General features: G+C 44.0%; 1 protein-coding gene across 1 annotated transcript; it reads right to left on the bottom strand.

Moving 5' to 3' along the window:
* Positions 1-1,137: 1,137 nt before the first annotated feature.
* Positions 1,138-6,490, bottom strand: LOC310644177 (uncharacterized protein C8orf90 homolog). The gene is made up of 2 exons (XM_083368960.1): positions 3,795-6,490; positions 1,138-2,303 (listed from the first exon to the last, which is right to left on the bottom strand). Exon 1 carries the CDS (start codon positions 5,218-5,220, stop codon positions 4,378-4,380), a length of 843 nt encoding a protein of 280 aa, XP_083225086.1. The 5' UTR covers positions 5,221-6,490; the 3' UTR covers positions 1,138-2,303; positions 3,795-4,377.
* Positions 6,491-17,679: the final 11,189 nt, after the last annotated feature.

The following is a 17,679-nucleotide window of genomic DNA, read 5'->3' as shown; positions in this document are numbered from 1 at the left end:
GCCTGGTGGGAAGCGAACCTGCACTAATTGCAGGTAGCTGGTGTTACTTAAGGAGGCATTAGCCCACTGCTCCACCAAGGCTTTATTATTATTATTATTATTATTTCAAGCTTGCAACGCGGAACTTGGGCGATGCAACCTTGCATTGGGTGTCCCTAGCAGTTGCAACGTACAGAGGGCGACGCAGGGGATTGCGAAACTAGGACGGCGGGAAGTCGGATGGGGGTTGGGTTCGGACGGACGCTGAGCCACCGCAGAACAAAACAAAACAAAACACAACCGGAAAGGGCATTGTATCGAATTTTAAGCCTTGCAGGCTGCGTGTGAACGGGGCCCGAGCGAAGCTCCGTGCAGTCTCTTTGCAGGCCGTTCAAATTCGATGAAAAAAAAAAACAAAAACCGAGCAGATTCTTAGGCAAAAGCCGCGGAATATTGTGTGTGTGTGTGTGTGTGTATGTGAACGTGCACTTTATAATTTGGACGCGCGGAGGAAAAGGGTGCGCCAGGTTCCATTTCGTAAGGGAAGAAACGTGTCAGTAGCAAGCTTATTCTGCTAGGTCCCAGTGACTGAATTCACATGGTGTGCTAAGCCCAATATGGTTAGTCTTAGTGCGAGGTGGAACCGGACTGCTAGACAAGCCAGGATTAAAGCAAGCCGCAGCATGGTTTTATGTTCGAAATTCAGCTCTTCTTCCTTTTTTTATCCGCTGATAGAGATCCTAATGCTCGCCAAAGTTTTTAAAGTTCACACTGCCCGGTTCTTTGAACCTTTGCTAATCAACAATGCAATTTCATGAGTATAAATGGACTGTGTCATGAGTGTCTATGGAGATTCTGTTATCCAGCTCATGGTTGTCCCCAAAGGTGCTTTTTTCAGGAGGCACCCGAACTTTCTTGCGCTTTTTTCTTTGAAGACCTTTCGCTTCTCATCCAAGAAGCTTCTTCTGTTTTGACTCACCATCCAGTCAGAGCTGAAGAAGCGTCTTGGATGAGAAGCGAAAGGTCTTCGCCTGGTGCGCCAGTTGCGACCCTACCTGGACCGAGATGCCCTACGCACAGTCACTCACGCGCTCGTGACCTCCCGTTTAGACTACTGCAACGCTCTCTACATGGGGCTGCCCTTGAGGACCACTTGGAGGCTTCAGCTGGTGCAGAATGCGGCTGCGCGAGTTGTGATGGGGGTTTCCCGATACTCCCATGTAACACCTCTACTCCGCGAGCTGCATTGGCTCCCGGTTGCCCTCCGGGTGAGATTCAAGGTGCTGGTGATGACCTATAAAGCCCTAAATGGCTTGGGTCCGGGATATTTGAGGGAACACCTGCTGCCGGCATCAAGCTCCCTTCATCCAGTGCACTCCCACAGGGAGGGTCTTCTCAGGGTGCCGCCGGTAAAAGATTGCCGGCGGGTAACACCCAGGGGGGGCCTTCTCTGTGGGTGCGCCTGCCCTCTGGAACCAGCTGCCCGTGGAGCTGAGGACTGCCCCCGACCTCCATTCATTCCGCCAGGACCTGAAGACCTGGCTCTTCGAGCTCTCTGGCCCAGGCTGAGAATTTTAATTTTAATTTTAACTGGGGTTTTTATTTGTTCAGGGGTTGATAAAAAAATTTTAAATTGTTTTTAACTTTTGTATTTTTCGTTTTAATCACCCTGTAAACCGCCCTGAGTCCTTCGGGAACGGGCGGTATATAGATATAATAAAAGAAAGAAAGAAAGAAAGAAAGAAAGAGAGAAAGAAAGAAAGAAGAAAGAAAGAAAGAAAGAAAGAAAGAAAGAAAGAAAGAAAGAAAGAAGAAAGAAAGAAAAAACAAGTGTCCAGTCACCTCCTGGAAAAGCACCTTTGGGATCCTGTCATGAATATTGCACTTTTCAGAAACTCACTGTACAAATAATATTAAATCTGAAATATTGACAGTATTACATCAGAAAATTCACTGGTGGGCAAAAAAAAGAACTCCATTGAGTTTAATGGGATTTTTCAGTGGAGCCTTTGTAAACATTGACAGCTTAGGTTGTCGAAATGTAACAGATAAAAATAGACTGCTGTTCCTTTCTTGCGAGGGGCTAGTATTAAAATCTCATGTCTGAAAAGATTTCGCCTGCCATGGATATAATTGATTGGTACGATTATAGAATGGGTACAATTATTTGCAGAGATAATTCTTGAATGTTGATCAATAATTCTAGCTCTTATGGAGAAAGGCAGGGGGTCAAAACAAGTGGATATAAACTGATCACCCAGTATGTCTAAACATAGCTATACTGTGGTTTATTTTATAGATGGTTCTGTTATGGGAAATACTGCCTGTCGTAGACTAAAATTGCATGTCCTAGCAATTTTAAGATGCGTGGACTTCAGCTCCTAAAATTCCTCAGCCAGCATGGCTGGCTGAGGAATTCTGCAAATTGAAGTCCACACCTCTTAATTAACCATAATATAATTTATTTGTGCAAATATCAGTCATTGGAAATACAATTGTTTGTTTGTTTGTTAAACAGGGTTTAAAGAGCTGCACGAATGTGTTGGGTATGGGGCCCGAGCTCTGAACTCTTAAACTGGTATTTCTGCAAAGAATGAGGTGGGTTGTGGGTTTTGTTTTGCAGCCCTTAAGTTGGGAGAGGCAGTGAGTTTCCCTTACATCCTTGCAGACATTTTGCTCAGATCTGACAAGCTCACTTTCTTATTTATTTTTTGGATACCTTCAGGTGTGCTTACTGGGGATTTTAAAAAGTCCAGATCGTGGGACAACAGCCATGTGATGGAAGCACCATTGCACCCCGTATAAAAAATGGTTAAGGCTTTGGTGGCTTCGTTGTGGCTTCCCTTCTTTTTTTACCTTCCTTGGATGCCCTTATGTTAGTTGAGCATATTCTGAAGACAGCCCTTTGAGGTAGACAAAATTAGGAAATCAGTTTGACGCGGTGGCTCAGTGGGTTAGGATGCTGAGCTTGTCAATCAGAAGGTCGGCAGTTTGGCAGGTCGAATCCTGAGTGCCGCATAGCAGAGTGAGCGCCTGTTATTCATCCCAGCTCCTGCCAACCTAGCAGTTCGAATGCACATAAAAAATGCAAGTAGAAAAATAGGGACCACTATGGTGGGAAGGTAACAGCGCTCCGTGTGCCTTTGGCGTCTAGTCATGCCGGCCACATGACCACGGAGATGTCCTCGGACAAGCGCTGGCTCTTCGGCTTTGAAACGGAGATGAGCACCGGCCCCTAAAGTCGGAAACGACTAGCACGCATGTGCGGGGCAAACTTTACCTTTATTGCTGCTTTTGTTACAAGGTTATAGTTACAGAGAACAAGAGTGTGAATGTGCTTCCCCCTTTCTTTCCTTCCTCTTTGTGAGAATGAGGGAGAGTGTTGCCTGAAATGCTTTCTCAAATTACATTTCTGCCCTGGACTCAAGTTTCATTTATCTGAATGTTGTTGTCTCAATAGGCTCTTCCTCCTGTCGGTCAGGTTATTCCTTCTTCCCAGTCTTCCTTCCTTCCTTCCTTCCTTCCTTCCTTCCTTCCTTCCTTCCTTCTCTCCCTCCCTCCCTCCTTCCTTCCTTCCTTCCCTCCCTCCCTCCTTCCTTCCTTCCTTCCTTCCTTCCTTCCTGTCCTATCTATCCATGTCTGTTTGTCTGTCTATTTATCTATCTCTGTCTCTTTATCCCTCACTCCCTTTCTCTATCTAATCTTTCCTTCCTTCCTTCCTTCCTTCCTTCCTTCCTTCCTTCCTTCCTTCCTTCCTTCCTGGGGAATTCTGGGAGTGGAAGTCCACGCGTCTTAAAGTTGCCAGATTTGGAGACCCCCCTGATTTAGAGAAAGAGTTACTCTGTTGCTCTGAAAATAAGACCCAACTGGAAAATAAGCTCTAGCATGATCTTTCAGGATGCTCGTAATATAAGCCCTTACCCTAAAAATAAACCCCAGTTAAGCCAGACGGACGCATTTAGTACCGTATTTCCCTGAAAAGAGAACCTAATATGCATCTTTTAGAGCAAAAATTAATATAAGACACGATCTTATTTTCGGGGAAACGCGGTCGTGAAGGTGACCCCCCTACTTTGCCTGCCTTAAAAATTCTCATCCAAGCAGCTCCACAGCATAGAAGACAGTCTTTTTATTATTATTCCAAATAATAAACGGGTTGTAGATGGTAAGATTGTCTGCTCCTTGCTGAAACATTTAGCAGTACAAGGGCAGGCTGAGATTAAACTCAGAGGCTTTTAGCTTCCCCCACCCCCTTCAAAACAAAAAAACCCTGAATTGAACTTAGTGCCCCAGCAGTGATGGAGAAATTTCTCAAGAAACTTATCATTCTCTGTCGTACAAAATGATAATAATAATAAAAAATCCACTCTTTAGTATTCTCTACCGAACGCTTGGATGCTAAAACGCTCCGTGTTGGGTGGGGTTCATAAACTGAAGGCTGATGGGCTGCATTGAAGCTGAATTGGGGATACCGATGGGGGCGGGCTGGAGGGTCTGTTGGCTTTTGTTGTCCTGCAGGAGGAAAGACCCCTCAGTGGATGCGGCGGCCATGCATGGCACGCTGGTGATCACCATGATATCTGGCCGCAAGGGGGCGCCATTTTCCGGTGGGGTTGGTAGCCCTGCAGCACCAGCGATGGTGGCTTGGCTGGCGTAGCTGAGGGCCAAGTGCTCCAGCCGTCTCTTCTTGAAGAAAGCCTGGGTGGTGGCGTGCAGTGGCTGGAGAAGACGAGGGATGGGTTGTCCCGGGTGTAGGAAGAAATCAAAGCCGGAGCAATCTGCAGGATCGTAGGCCAACGGGCGGGGGGACCCATCGTTCTCACCGGGCCAGGCAAAAGGGAAAGGGAGTGTAAAGTCTTCCGTGAGTACCCGAATGGCAAAGTCATCTTCTTTGCCAAGCTCCTTGTAGGCCCTCTGGATGCTGTGGAAGTGCTCTTCCCATTTTTTCATGTCCCCGTCGTAGATGTCCGGAAAGGAACCCGGAAGTGTCTGGAAGAGCCTGGAGAGGGTGGGGCCAGTTGGAGAACCGGACAAGCTATAGATGACGCCGGTTGGGTTGCTGGGCGAAGCTGTCTGGTTGAAGGCGGGTGGTGGCTGGAGGGATGGAGGGAGCAGGAAGTCTTGTGAGCTGCTTCCTAGGTCTCCTCCAAACGTGGGTCCACTACCTGCGGTGGGAAGGGACGGACCCTGTTGCAGTGAAGCCAGGGGACCTGAAATTCCTCCATCACCTACGTGGAACATGAGAGAGAAAGAGAGAAAAAAGACAGGAAAGTTAGGGCTAAATTTCAGCAAACTCACTCGTTGGGGAGAAGTTCTCTGAGGCTCTCCGCAGAAGAAGGCGGTAAATAATCCCGCTCAAAGGGTTCCCTTGTGACACAAGAGACAAATGGCAGTAAAGTCCAAGTAGCAGAAGAGTTGTACGGATTGTATGGTCTCCGTCAATGAAACAAGAGCTTCTTGTTCAACTTGTGCTCATGGATTCAGAAGAGAGAGAAAAAAAATTGTTGGTGCTCACAAATGAGGACTAGCTTGGAATTATCCCTAAAACCTGTGGATTGTTGGTGAGAGATGAGAGGTTGCAAGACCGGGAAAGAAGTATCTCGATTAGCCAAAGACCTATCGAAATGAAGAAATCTTTAAAATAGTGTTAAACAATGTTATCCCTTCAAAAGAAAATCAACCAGGAAGGAAAACCAACAAGCATCTTCCAAAATGAATACAGTCCATTACTTCTCCCCCCACCCCCACATCTTGCTATTTTGATTCTCGGTTTTGACTTTTGGTTCCCCCCCTCTTTTTTTAAAAAAAGTTGACTATTTTTCATGTCATGTCAATATCTTTGATCAATTTTATTGAAAAAGCAATCCATGAAGTAGGACAGACTCCCCCCCCCCAAAAAAAACCCCTCAGAAGACTAAAGGGGAACAGCTAATGATTCAGTAATATTACTGGCAGGTGAAGTCTTCCGCTTACTGTATTTGGGGGGACAATTTTAAGGGGCAAAATAGTTGTGTTCAGCTTCTTAGAGATGCAGAAAATCTTATTTTGCCTGATCTTGGGGGGAAAAATTTCATTGGACGCTGATGGTTTTGCCATGAAATTTTGGTGGTGCATTCTGGAGATCTTCTATGTGTTGTTAAAGAAAGCAAGGTGGGGGGGAGAACTGGGTGTATGTTGCAAATTGCTCGCTCCTCCTTTGAATTTTGCTAGTAAATAAAACAGCAGCAACCAAGGACCTCCAAGGAGACCAGAGAGAATATGGCTATAGTAATAAAACGATGGATGGATGCATCAACAAAAGAGTCTTTAGAAATTATGTAGATTTCTTGATGGGAAGATTGCCATATGTAAGCAGATGATATTAAAGGACACTCATATATGGTGATTGGTAAGACGTCGGACTGACTTCAGGTTTAGAGCTACACTCATCCCGTGTTACTTCCTGGGTGACCTTAGAATAAGAGAGTGGCAAATTAGTGCAGGTTCGCGTCCCACCAGGCTCAAGGTTGACTCAGCCTTCCATCCTTCCGAGGTAGGTAAAATGAGGACCCAGATTGTTGGGGGCAAATTGATGACTCTGTAATAATGCCGCTTGGGGGGGGGGAAGCCCTAGTAAGCAGGCATATACATAGGATGAAGGCTATTGCTAAGCACATTGATTTGTGCTTTAGATTGTAAGCCGCCCTGAGTCTTCGGAGAAGGGCGGGATATAAATGGGATTTTTTTAAAAAAATAGACTGTAGGACTGCTGTAGGGAAAATGTGAGAGAAAAACTACCACATAAGCAGCCTTAAGCTCTTCAAAAAGTTTGGGTGTAAGTGTTAAGAACACTACATGATTTTCAGTCCAGCACTTGTAAGAACGAAATAGAATTATAGATAGGTCCTAGTTAGCATCCAGTGGAGGATGCTTGACCCCCCCCCCCAGTCTCTCACTCTTGACACTGCCAAGAACTTTAGCTGCTGCATGCCATTGGACATCAAGATGGACCACCATGTAGGGGTGAGATTTGGTTCTGCATCAGCCAGTTGTTAAGACCTACCCTACGCTCTCCATATGGCCTACTCTAGGGCCTGTTCAGTCTTTCCTTCTTAGTCCCTGCAAAGCTCTTCACCTGGAGGATGGGATGGGTTATCCAAAGTCTCTGCCCCTAAAGAAGCCATTGTCGTGCCTGGGAAGATGATATGAAAGGGGTGGAGAGCCCATTGTTGACTGCAGTTTCCTAGGAAACTACAATGGCTTTCTGATGACATCACAGCTGATCAAAGGGGAAATGACAATGTGATGCAAGTAATTACAACTGAATGGGGCACTGGATGTTTTTCTATCAAGGGAACATCTGTTGGGGAATTAATCAGTGGGCATGTTTCTACAATCTTCTAATCCCGGATATCAAATTCACATTTTCCAAGTTCATGCATTGCATTGAATCCTTCATCCAAACAAGCCAGGTTTATACAACGTGCTAAATTACAAAACACTTAACCCAGGTTATCACTAATGAAGCTTAGCATGTTAGTAAATGTATTTGCTAGGGCTTTTCTTGATTTGACTGTGATTGCTATTGGCCATCACAAAGAGCTTGTCAAAGCCTCTGCCTAAGATGAAGCCATAATTCACAGTACTGGTTCATTAATGGTCATGGTCCAATGAATCCAGGTTCAGCTCTTCTTTAGGGGACCTTGGTAAGTGAAGTACATGTTTTACCTCCTATAGACTGGATCCATACATATTAAATGGTAATATGATTTGAGACAGGAGCATCTAACTGAGTGTGAGTTTGCCCCCACTGGCACTTGCACAATATCTGCTCAATAACTTTGACATTAATTCCCAGTGGAAAGCCAAATGGGTTGCTGAAGATTCAGACGTAGGAAGACATGTGCATGACCCCATGTCAAAAGGCTTTGAACTACTATGCCAGCAACGGACAATCCTGAATAGGACTCACACTTCACGTAACCAGGACTTACTGTATAAATGGGGCATAATATCCTCCCCTCTGTGACTATTGGGTCCCACGTCAAACTAGACCACATTATGATCAGCTGTAAGCTGAGGGCATCTACTGGCCTAGTATCTGATATTTTTCATATAAACGATGCTGCGCTTCAATGGTTAGTTGGCCTAGACATTGGTGTCTGTAGATCTTTTTAACATTCATATTTTGTGTGTTTTTTTTAAAATTTAGGTGAAATGCTAATGTATATTGCAAGTGTATGTATGATAGGGAGTCAAGGTATTCTCCAAAGCCCCTGCAGGCAGGACAAGAAGCAAGGGATGGAAACTAACCAAAGAGAGAAGCAACCTAGAACTAAGGAGAAATTTTCTTATAGAACAATCAGAGGAACAACCTGCCTCTAGAAGCGGTGAATGCTCCAACACTGGAAGTTTTTAAGAAGAGACTGGACAGCCATTTGCCTGAAATGGTATAGGCTTTCCTGCTTGAGCAGGGGGTTGGACTAGATGACCTCCAATGTCCCTTCCAACTTATTGTTGTTGTTATTATTATTATTATATGCCATAACAATAAATAAATGTGAGTTTGGAGTCATTGGGCAAATCTCAGGAGTTTTTGGAGAAGAAAAAGGCATTGAAAATATCCTTCATAACTCAGGAACCCCAATAGTTGTTTAGTAAAGGGGGGCATATGATCTGTCTTGCATTGTATTGCTTTTCACACTAAACACTGATTTTTAGTACAATATCTGACTTTATTTTTCCCATCTTGGGTTTTTTTCCCCCTCTTGCCCAGTTGGTTTTACAGTTGTCCAGCTAACCAGTCACAATTCCCACCCCCACACAAATATTCCTAGCATTTTCTTCAATACCCCACGGCCCAATACAGCAATTTGAGCCTTCCAGATGTGCCAATTTCCCAGAATTCCTCCACCAGCACGGCCATTGTTGAGGATTTTCAAAGTCTGAAGTCTGCAAATCTGGAAGACACCCCAAGGTGGGAAAAGCTGAGCTAGAAATTAAAGGAAACGACAGTGCCAGACGTCAGATTTCTTTGACATCTACCTGCGGATCTCAAAAGAATTAGTAGCCTGTTAACAATTCTGGTGGATCCCACCTTGTTGTTTGGTTGAGTGTTTTTGCAGTTTTTTGCTTTATCCACCAGGTGGCAGTAGAACCCAATAGTTTGCCTTTTCCAAAATTCTAAATGAACTGTAGATGCGTTGTCTTCAATACTTTGCCTGCAAGTGAAGTTTGTTGATCCTTATTATTTTCTTGCTATACTCTCTATAGGAGTAAAAGAAACAGATCCTTCAGCTAACAATTGTAAATATGCTTCATACTTCAGATGAAAATGAATGGCAAACCCAGTTTCTTTTGACTCAGCTTTCCTTGTGGAAAAAAATGTAACAGTTGATAATAATATAATAATATGTTAATAGTAATATAATAATAATTATATTAATATAATAATAGTATATCATATATACTATTATATAATAATAAAATGAGTGGAACATGTTACAATTATTCATTTAATGATCTAAAGCACCACTATAGCTTTTATCTGTGCCATTGGACTGAATTTACATGAGGGTAGCTGAAAGTTAAAATCGTTTGCCACATCAGTCACTCCACTCCATAAAGCGTGTGGATGTTTTTCTGTTAACTGAATTAACTCATTTTTACCCTTGTTTGACTCACAAAGTAGTTCCAAAGATTGCCTATGTCCAAGAGCAAGGGTCTTCCAACTTGGCCCTTTTATGACTTGTGGACTTCAACTCCCAGAATTCCTCAGCCAGCGTGCCTAGCTGAGGAATTCTGGGAGTTGAAGTCCACAAGTCATAAAAGGGCCAAGTTGGAAGACTCCTGCAGAAGAAGGAGGAAGACATGCAAATGAGCTGTTGTTTCTACATTTGCATAACCTGGCACAGTCGTAACTGAGAGTTCCTGCTTGAAGAATTCCATAGATTTGCAGACATTTGTTCCTAGTGATTTCTCCCTAGCTGAGTAGAACCCCACAAGACACCTTTTCCTCCTGAGAAACCCTGAAGCTGTGGCCACAGTTGGCCAGTTTTGCCTAAACTCAAAAAGTTAAGAGGCTTGGACCTCATTAGTACTTGAATGGGAAGGTACCGGGTCCATAAATAGTCCTAAAGCTTTAGGAAGTGTCTGTGTCTGTGTGTGGTGGTGATGATGACGGAAACAACTTCAACCATCTTGAGGAAAGTCTGCGATGAACAATTTCTGGCTGAGGAATTCTGGGAGTTGAAGTCCACAAGACATAAAAGGGCCAAGTTTGAAGACCCCTGTCCAAGAGGCCAGGCTGCCAAAAATCACTCAAGACAGAAAGTTAAAGTTTAAAATATGCTGAATGTAGCTCATGATGCAAAACCAAGACACTAAACCTCTCACTTGAGTAAGCAATTGTGTGAATGGGACTGTGGCATCCCTATGGAATCACAAGGGATCATTTTCTGCTCTCGAGTTCTTTGAAAGGGTTCCGTAGAGGTGGCCAGCTTTCGGTGGCCTGCTTGCCAGTTGTCTGGGATTTCCAGCCATTGTCCTACTAGGCTGAGGAATTCTGGGAGTTGAAGTCCACAAGTCATAAAAGGGCCAAGTTTGAAGACCCCTGTTATTGTGTAGTGGGTTCTGGAATGCAGGAAAGACGCCAGGCAGAGGAGTACAGCATAGCAGCTCTTTATTGGTGGTAGAATCTGTACTGGGAAATCAGGGTTACCTGTCCCCCTTATATACCTGGCCAGGTACACCTTCAACCAATCATTTCAAACCTCAGATTTCCCGCCGAAAGCTGATCCCTGCTATAGCAGTTTCAGTACAGTGCCACCTGGTGGTTTTGGCCAGGCAGCTGTTTCAATGGTTCTCATAAACCCCATACATAACACCTGTCCTACTAGGATAACATTTGGTGCTTTGTGTCACTCAGATTCCAATCAAGGAGCAGCAAAGGACAGTTATTGAATTTGCTTTTCTCTACAGATTTTTTTTTTTAAAAAATTCTATAGGACGCAACATCCAACTCCTTTTAATTTGCAATATTGAGTACATCGCCAACAACAAACAAAGTGAATCACAAAACAAGCATTGCATAAAAATAATTACCTGCTGTAGTCAAAACCAAGAATAAAGTCAAAGTGAGGATTAAAGTGAAAACAGTATATAGCTGCTCAGTCAGTAATTCTGTGCCTGATTTTTGTCATCGCATTAAATTAATGCTGTTTTCATGGAAAGAACCTCTGTGAGATAATCCCTTACGTTTCCCTGCGGTGATTTCTGAAAATCAGTGCATTTTGGAAAGGAATGTATTTTCCTCCTGTAAATCATTTCCCTTTTAAGCTTACTCAAGACCTGTCTAAATTTTGTTGCAGGTTTTCCCACTGTGGTGGCTGTTCTGTCCCATTAATATTTCAACCAGCAGAGAGAGTTTTTTTTAACAGACGTGTAGTTCAGAAGTTCCATTTCAGAACTGTATACCATTTTCTGCAAACAAAAACATCTTAAAAGGGCTATGGTTCTAAAACCCCTGCCTAATTCCTGTAAAACTGAGCAAGTTTCTCCCTCTTGGAAGCCATTCTAATTTTCCTTTAAACTGCATTCATTTTTAATCTGTTTACTTTTAAAAGTCATTTATTTCACTGTCCATGTTGAATCTATGCATCATAATAACGGGAGATTTTTTTTCTAATCCAGTTTGCCTGTCCCAATGTGTGATGGGGAGTTTCATCCACTTTATTAGTTTTCATGTCTGATGCGTTGGTTCAGGTTGTCACTAAAAGTTGATAGTCTGTGCGTTTTCCTCTCTTAATTATTTTGCCATTCAGATTATTATTATCCTCTGTTATCTATATTGTTGCCCAGATATGGAAGAGATCTTTAAAAGTTGGCTAAAGAGTTTCTCAACCCTCACCCTTGTGAGAAAGAAAAAATAATAATTAAAGGCATTAAGAGAATTGAAAGGTGGGACAATGCCAGGTTTGAAACCACAAATGGCCTTTCAAAATTCTCCGCTTGGTTTGTCATCAGATAAATTAAAGCGTGACTTCATCTGTATTCTTTTTAAAAAGTCCGGTTCTGTGAACGACCTCCGTTTCCAAGAAGTGGAACCATATCCAGTGCCTGTTGCCCTGGGTTAACCTCTTTAATGCTCAGTCTTTAAAAATAACAAAAGTCTTAAAATTGTTTGTAAAGTGCCATTCAGCCTTTACAAGGCTGAACGCATCCATGAACACCAACTGGCAGCCAAAAGGCATGACGAAAATGCTTTAATTTCACAACATGTAGACCGATTTAACCATAGTTTACGCTGGGAAAATGTGACCATCCTAGACCTGGCCAAATCCAAAAATGCCAGGGAATTTCTAGAAGCCTGGCACTCTGACAACTCAGCCACCAATAGATATTAGCATCTATAGATTGTGGAAAAGAGACAATCAACCAGGCCAAAAGAGAAAAGGACTCCAGCATCTCTCCACCAGGAATCAGCACTCAGATCAGCATAGGTTAACCCCAAGGTCACCTTCAGACCAACAATCAAGCAAAACCCCAGTCAAAAAACTGCAAAAGAGCCACTAGTAAACAGCCCATACAGACAGGCAAGACACCAGAATATGGTAAACTGGCAGCAAACAACATTCCCTACTGGCACTGATGATGGTACCTAGTCTGGGTAATGAAACGTCTGCAAGAAAACAAGCAAGCTCAGAGAGTACCAAGGACCCCTCATTCAGCCTTTGTCTGCCTCAAAGAGGTCTTGCACTGGTTGAGATGAAGTGCTGGCTTCAGCATTGGTTGTCCTCTTCTGCTTCTCAAGTTCTAGAGCAGGGGTAGGCAACCTTGGCTCTTTGATGACTCGTGGACTTCAACTCCCAGAATTCCTGAGCCAGCCATGCTGAGGGGAAAGGGAGAGGTTTCCATGCTGAGCCATGCTGGCTGAGGAATTCTGGGAGTTGAAGCCCACGAGTCATCAAAGAGCCAAGGTTGCCTAACCCTGCTCTAGACCAAGCTTCAGTCTCTGCTTTGCATGCTGCCCTGAGCATTACAGCTTGGTCATTTTCTGCCACCAATTGTACAATACAACCCACTATTAACAAAGTTTGGATATTTATCTATGCATTAGTCATTATAACACTTTATTATATTACATGCATTCTCATTTTTCTTTTGAACTGTTATTCTCAGTTGTTTTTCTGTTATAAAGAAAGATGTATGCAACGGTTCTAGTGTATATGTTGTTGATTCTGGCCCTATGGCTGTCATAAATAATTTATTTTAATTTGACAAAACTAGGGGAGGGGGGGAATCATACCACAAACAGCCTCTCAAAATTCTCCACTTGGTGTGTCACCAGATAAATTAGACAATGACATTTCATCAATGCTTCCTCGGTGGTCAAGTTCACTCTTGGAAGAGCAACAGAGAGAGTAGGAAAGGAAAACTGGAGCTTATCTGCACAAAAATGTTTCCCATAAACAAATAAAAAACCCACCCAGGTTTAATTTGGCACTAGATCCTTTCTTATGATGAATTAATCCTTTTGACCTTTCTCAACTGATAAGTTAATTTGAAGGCACCATCAATTGCTCCTTTCAATCTGGGCAGTCTGGCTTGTACAGGCGCATCAATAAAAATCCGTCCTCAACCCCACACATTCCTACATACTTTCTCAACGGGGAAGGAAACCTTGAGCTGAGAAAAAATGAAGCCGTCCTTTGTGGGTGCTGCTTTGTTGATCTCCATGCTCTGCACTCTTGCACAGGTGAGGTGAACTCCATTTTAAGAAAAACAAGTTAGGGGATGGGGGGGAAGAAACCCCTGTGTATCAAAATACTGTGGGTTAAACTCAGATTGAATTAGTCCCCCTCAGGTGCTTGAGAAATCTTAGATACAACCAATCAGGCTGCGTAAAACTTCACTAAGATTCAGTTGGAACACAATCCAACTGTATCTCTGAATCAAATTGGGCAATCCGATTGGATGCTGCAATTTTTCAAAACAGTTTCAAGTATTCATTTGGACTGAGGATCATCAAATCCATGTTTCTGTTCTGACCAGAAGGATTTTCTGCACTTTTAATAACAACCTCAAGTATATTTTAGCTTGTAACTATAAGGTTACACATTGTCTTAGATTGTACCTTATTTGGTTTAGGCTTTGTATTGACTGGAAAGCTAGGCCATGATTCCAGCAATGGGTTTTGGTAACTTGGGTTATTGTTGCATCCCTTGATTTCCCACCCTCAATGGATTTGTTTCCAGCATGGTTTATTGTACATTGGGTTATAGTGCAGCCTAGCTATTTTGAGAGAAGCCTAAGAAGCTAATTGACCGATGGCCTGCTCCCAAGACAGACCCGGTGGCTCAGTGGGTTAGGACGCTGAGCTTGTCGATCAGAAGGTCGGCAGTTTGGCGGGTCAAATCTCGAGTGCCGCGTAACAGAGTGAGCGCCTGTTACTCGTCCCAGCTTCTGCCAACCTAGCAGTTCGAAAGCACATAAAAATGCAAGTAGAAAAATAGGGACCACTACAGTGGGAAGGTAACAGCGTCCCTAGAGTTGGAAATGACTAGCGTATGTGTGTGTGTGTGTGTGTGTGTGTATACTATGAAGCGGTAAAGGTAAAGGTTCCCCTGCACATGCGTGCTAGTTGTTTCCAACTCTAGGGGCCGGTGCTCATCTCTGTTTCAAAGCCGAAGAGCCAGCGCTTGTCCGAGGACGTCTCCATGGTCATGTGGCCGGCATGACTAGACGCCAAAGGCGCACGGAACGCTGTTACCTTCCCACCGTAGTGGTCCCTATTTTTCTACTTGCATTTTTATGTGCTTTCAAACTGCTAGGTTGGCAGAAGCTGGGACGAGTAACAGGCGCTCACTCTGTTACGCGGCACTCGGGATTCGACCCGCCAAACTGCTGACCTTCTGATCGACAAGCTCAGTCCTAACCCACTAAGCCACCGGGTCCCTCATATATATATGTGTGTGTGTGTGTGTGTGTGTGTGTGTGTGTGTATTTATGTATATGTATATATGTGTATGTGTGTTTGTGTGCGCACACACACACACACACACACACACACACAAATCCATGGCTGAGGAATTCTGGGACTTGGAGTCCACAAGTCCTAGAGTTGCCAAGTTTGAAGACCCTTGCTATAGTATTACCCTTTGTTCATTTCTTCCCTTGTGGTCCTGATGCTATGCAGCTTGCAGTTATCATCTCTATAGTTGTCATTGCCAATCCCTTCCTGAATCACGCTTTTACAAGCTTTAGCTTCCAGCTTAATTTTATTTTCTACGTGTAGGGAATGTATATTGATCCTTTCTCTCTCTGTCTTTCTTTCTTTCTTTCTTTTTCCGTTGCTGTAGCATGGCCGTGGTCATTGTATTAGAAACTGGGATCGAAACAGAGTGAGTATGATGCCTCTTCTTTACCAGCTTTAGATGTTTTCCCCTTTGCCTCCAATTGTTCTGGAATCTCAAATGTTTCCCATTATAAAAGAAAAAGGTTTAAAGGAGTAGAAGAGGCTAAACATAGGGCTGCAAATTTTCTTGCACCCTTTTGACAGGCTATTGCAACTTCCCTTTATTGCTCTGTGACCACGTTCCGAAAGATGGTGGGCACATTGCAACATGCCAAGCAGCAGATTAAAAAAAAAAAAAAAAGACTCTTGAGCTTGGTTCCTCCAGGCCAATCCAATCGGTTCTGCCTGTAGAACTGAAGGAATTTCTTGGATGAGAAGCGAAATGTCTTCAAGGAAAAACGAGAAAGTCCAGTTGCCTTTTGAAAAAGCAAAACCTTTTGGGACAGCCCTGACTTGGGTGACTGAGAATCTCCATAGACCTCCCCCACTGCATTTATTTATTTATTTATTTATTTATTTTATTATATTTATATACCGCCCTTTCCCGAAGGACTCAGGGCGGTTTACAGGGTGGTTAAAACAAAAAAATACAAAAGTTAAAAACAGATTTTTTAAAAAAATTATATCCGTCCCTGAACAAATAAAACCCCAGTTAAAATTAAAATTAAAATTAAAATTCTCAGCCTGGGCCAGAGAGCTCGACGAGATCAGGTCTTCAGGTCCGGAATGAACGGAGGTCGGGGGCGGTCCTAAGCTCCACTGGCAGCTGGTTCCAAAGGGCAGGCGCCCCCACTGAGAAGGCCCTATCCCTGGGTGTTGTCCGCCGGCAGTCTCTTACCGGCGGTACCCTGAGAAGACCCTCCCTGTGGGAGCGTGCATGCACTGCGCACAGAACTGTATTATAAACATGGGAAGAAAAAGACTGGAAAACTAAAGCAAGAACTGTAAAAACCATCTGGGTAGAGAATCAGAGCACAGAAATCAGGAGAAACAACAGAGCTTGCAGATGGATCCTTGATGAACCTCCATTGCAACAAGAGGCCACATTGCCTTTCCTTCAAAACATCTGAAATCCCAGTGACTTCACCAGTGTAGACAACAATATTATATTATCAGGTAGATTGTTTGCGGATGTGAATTGCCGGTGCCACCTATCTGGATTGTGAGAAAAGACTGGCGGGAGGATATTAGATGGCCGTGTTGGGGGGGGGGTGAATTATCACGTGAGTTCCCATTGCTTAAAGTCGGCTTGGTTCTGGGTTCCGCTCTGGTCCTGCTCCAACACCTTAACCATTACACTAGATGCACAGGTACATGGGATAACTGGATGCAGTTTTTATACCCCTAGAAAGATCCTAGATATGAAAGTTGGATTATCCAGCTCCCTACTTCTCTTATCTACTAATATCCACCAATCTGTCCATCTTCTTCATTGAACCAGATTCTCTGGTACTCTCTAGGATCTAGAACCACAGTTATCCTGTTTAGCCAAATGCAGCTGCTCACTTATAACAGGGGTGTCAAGCTCAATTTCATTGAGGGCCACATCAGCATTGTGGTTGCCCTCAGGGGGCCGGGTGGGTGTGGCCTGGGTGGGCGTGGCCTACTGGGTGGGCATGGCTAAAGTGCGTATAGCCTACTGGGTGGGCATGGCCAGCTCTACATTGTTTGCCTATGGGGGCCTGGGCAGGAGTGGGACAGATCTGAAGGTCTCTGGCAGGAGGAGGGTCTCTGGGCCAGGGCCAAGGCAGAGGGGGCCGTTCCCTCACAGTTTCCAGGATGGCTTCACAGGCTGCATAAAACCACTTCACGGGCCGGATCTGGCCCCCGGGCCTTGTGTTTGACATGTCTGACTTATAATAATGCAGTGGGATTTTTTTCAGGGCAGGGAAGTTGGAAATATCTGTTTAATGGAAGATAGTTGGGGGAGGCTGGGGGTCCATATCTGTTTCTCTCAACAGCCCCCAAATGCAAACCCTTGCAGAGGATTTAATTTCCCAACAGTTTCCATGTACTAGGCTCCTTGCACTCAAATTAATTCAAGTCCATCTGGGTTTGCACTATAGTAAGTTTCTTACTCTTTAAGGTTACACTTAGTGGTTTATTGTTTACAGGAACCTAGATGGAAACTGGGAATAATCCCAACTCGTAGAATATGTTCTGGAAGTCAGTTGTACCTGGTAAATGTTGGGATGCAAGTTCTAGGCAGCTCCAGGATGTAATGCTGCTGGGAACTGTAATCCACCACAGGAGGAGGGCAGAAAGAGACGTGTCCTGGGACAGGGGGAAACTCATGTCACCCATCTCTGCAGGACAGCCTCTGGGAGGAGATACATCTATGGGCTTCCCTATGGTTGATGGGTTTT

This window comes from Vipera ursinii (assembly GCF_947247035.1).
Source record: "Vipera ursinii genome assembly, chromosome: 9".
Classification (NCBI taxonomy): Eukaryota; Metazoa; Chordata; class Lepidosauria; order Squamata; family Viperidae; genus Vipera; species Vipera ursinii.
Note: the sequence above shows the minus strand (reverse complement) of the source record. Positions and strands in the feature narration are given on the sequence as shown.

What these genes read in the sequence shown, in the direction of transcription:
- LOC310644177 (XM_083368960.1), bottom strand. Translation starts at nt 5,220, where the DNA reads ATGTTCCACGTAGGTGATGGAGGAATTTCAGGTCCCCTGGCTTCACTG.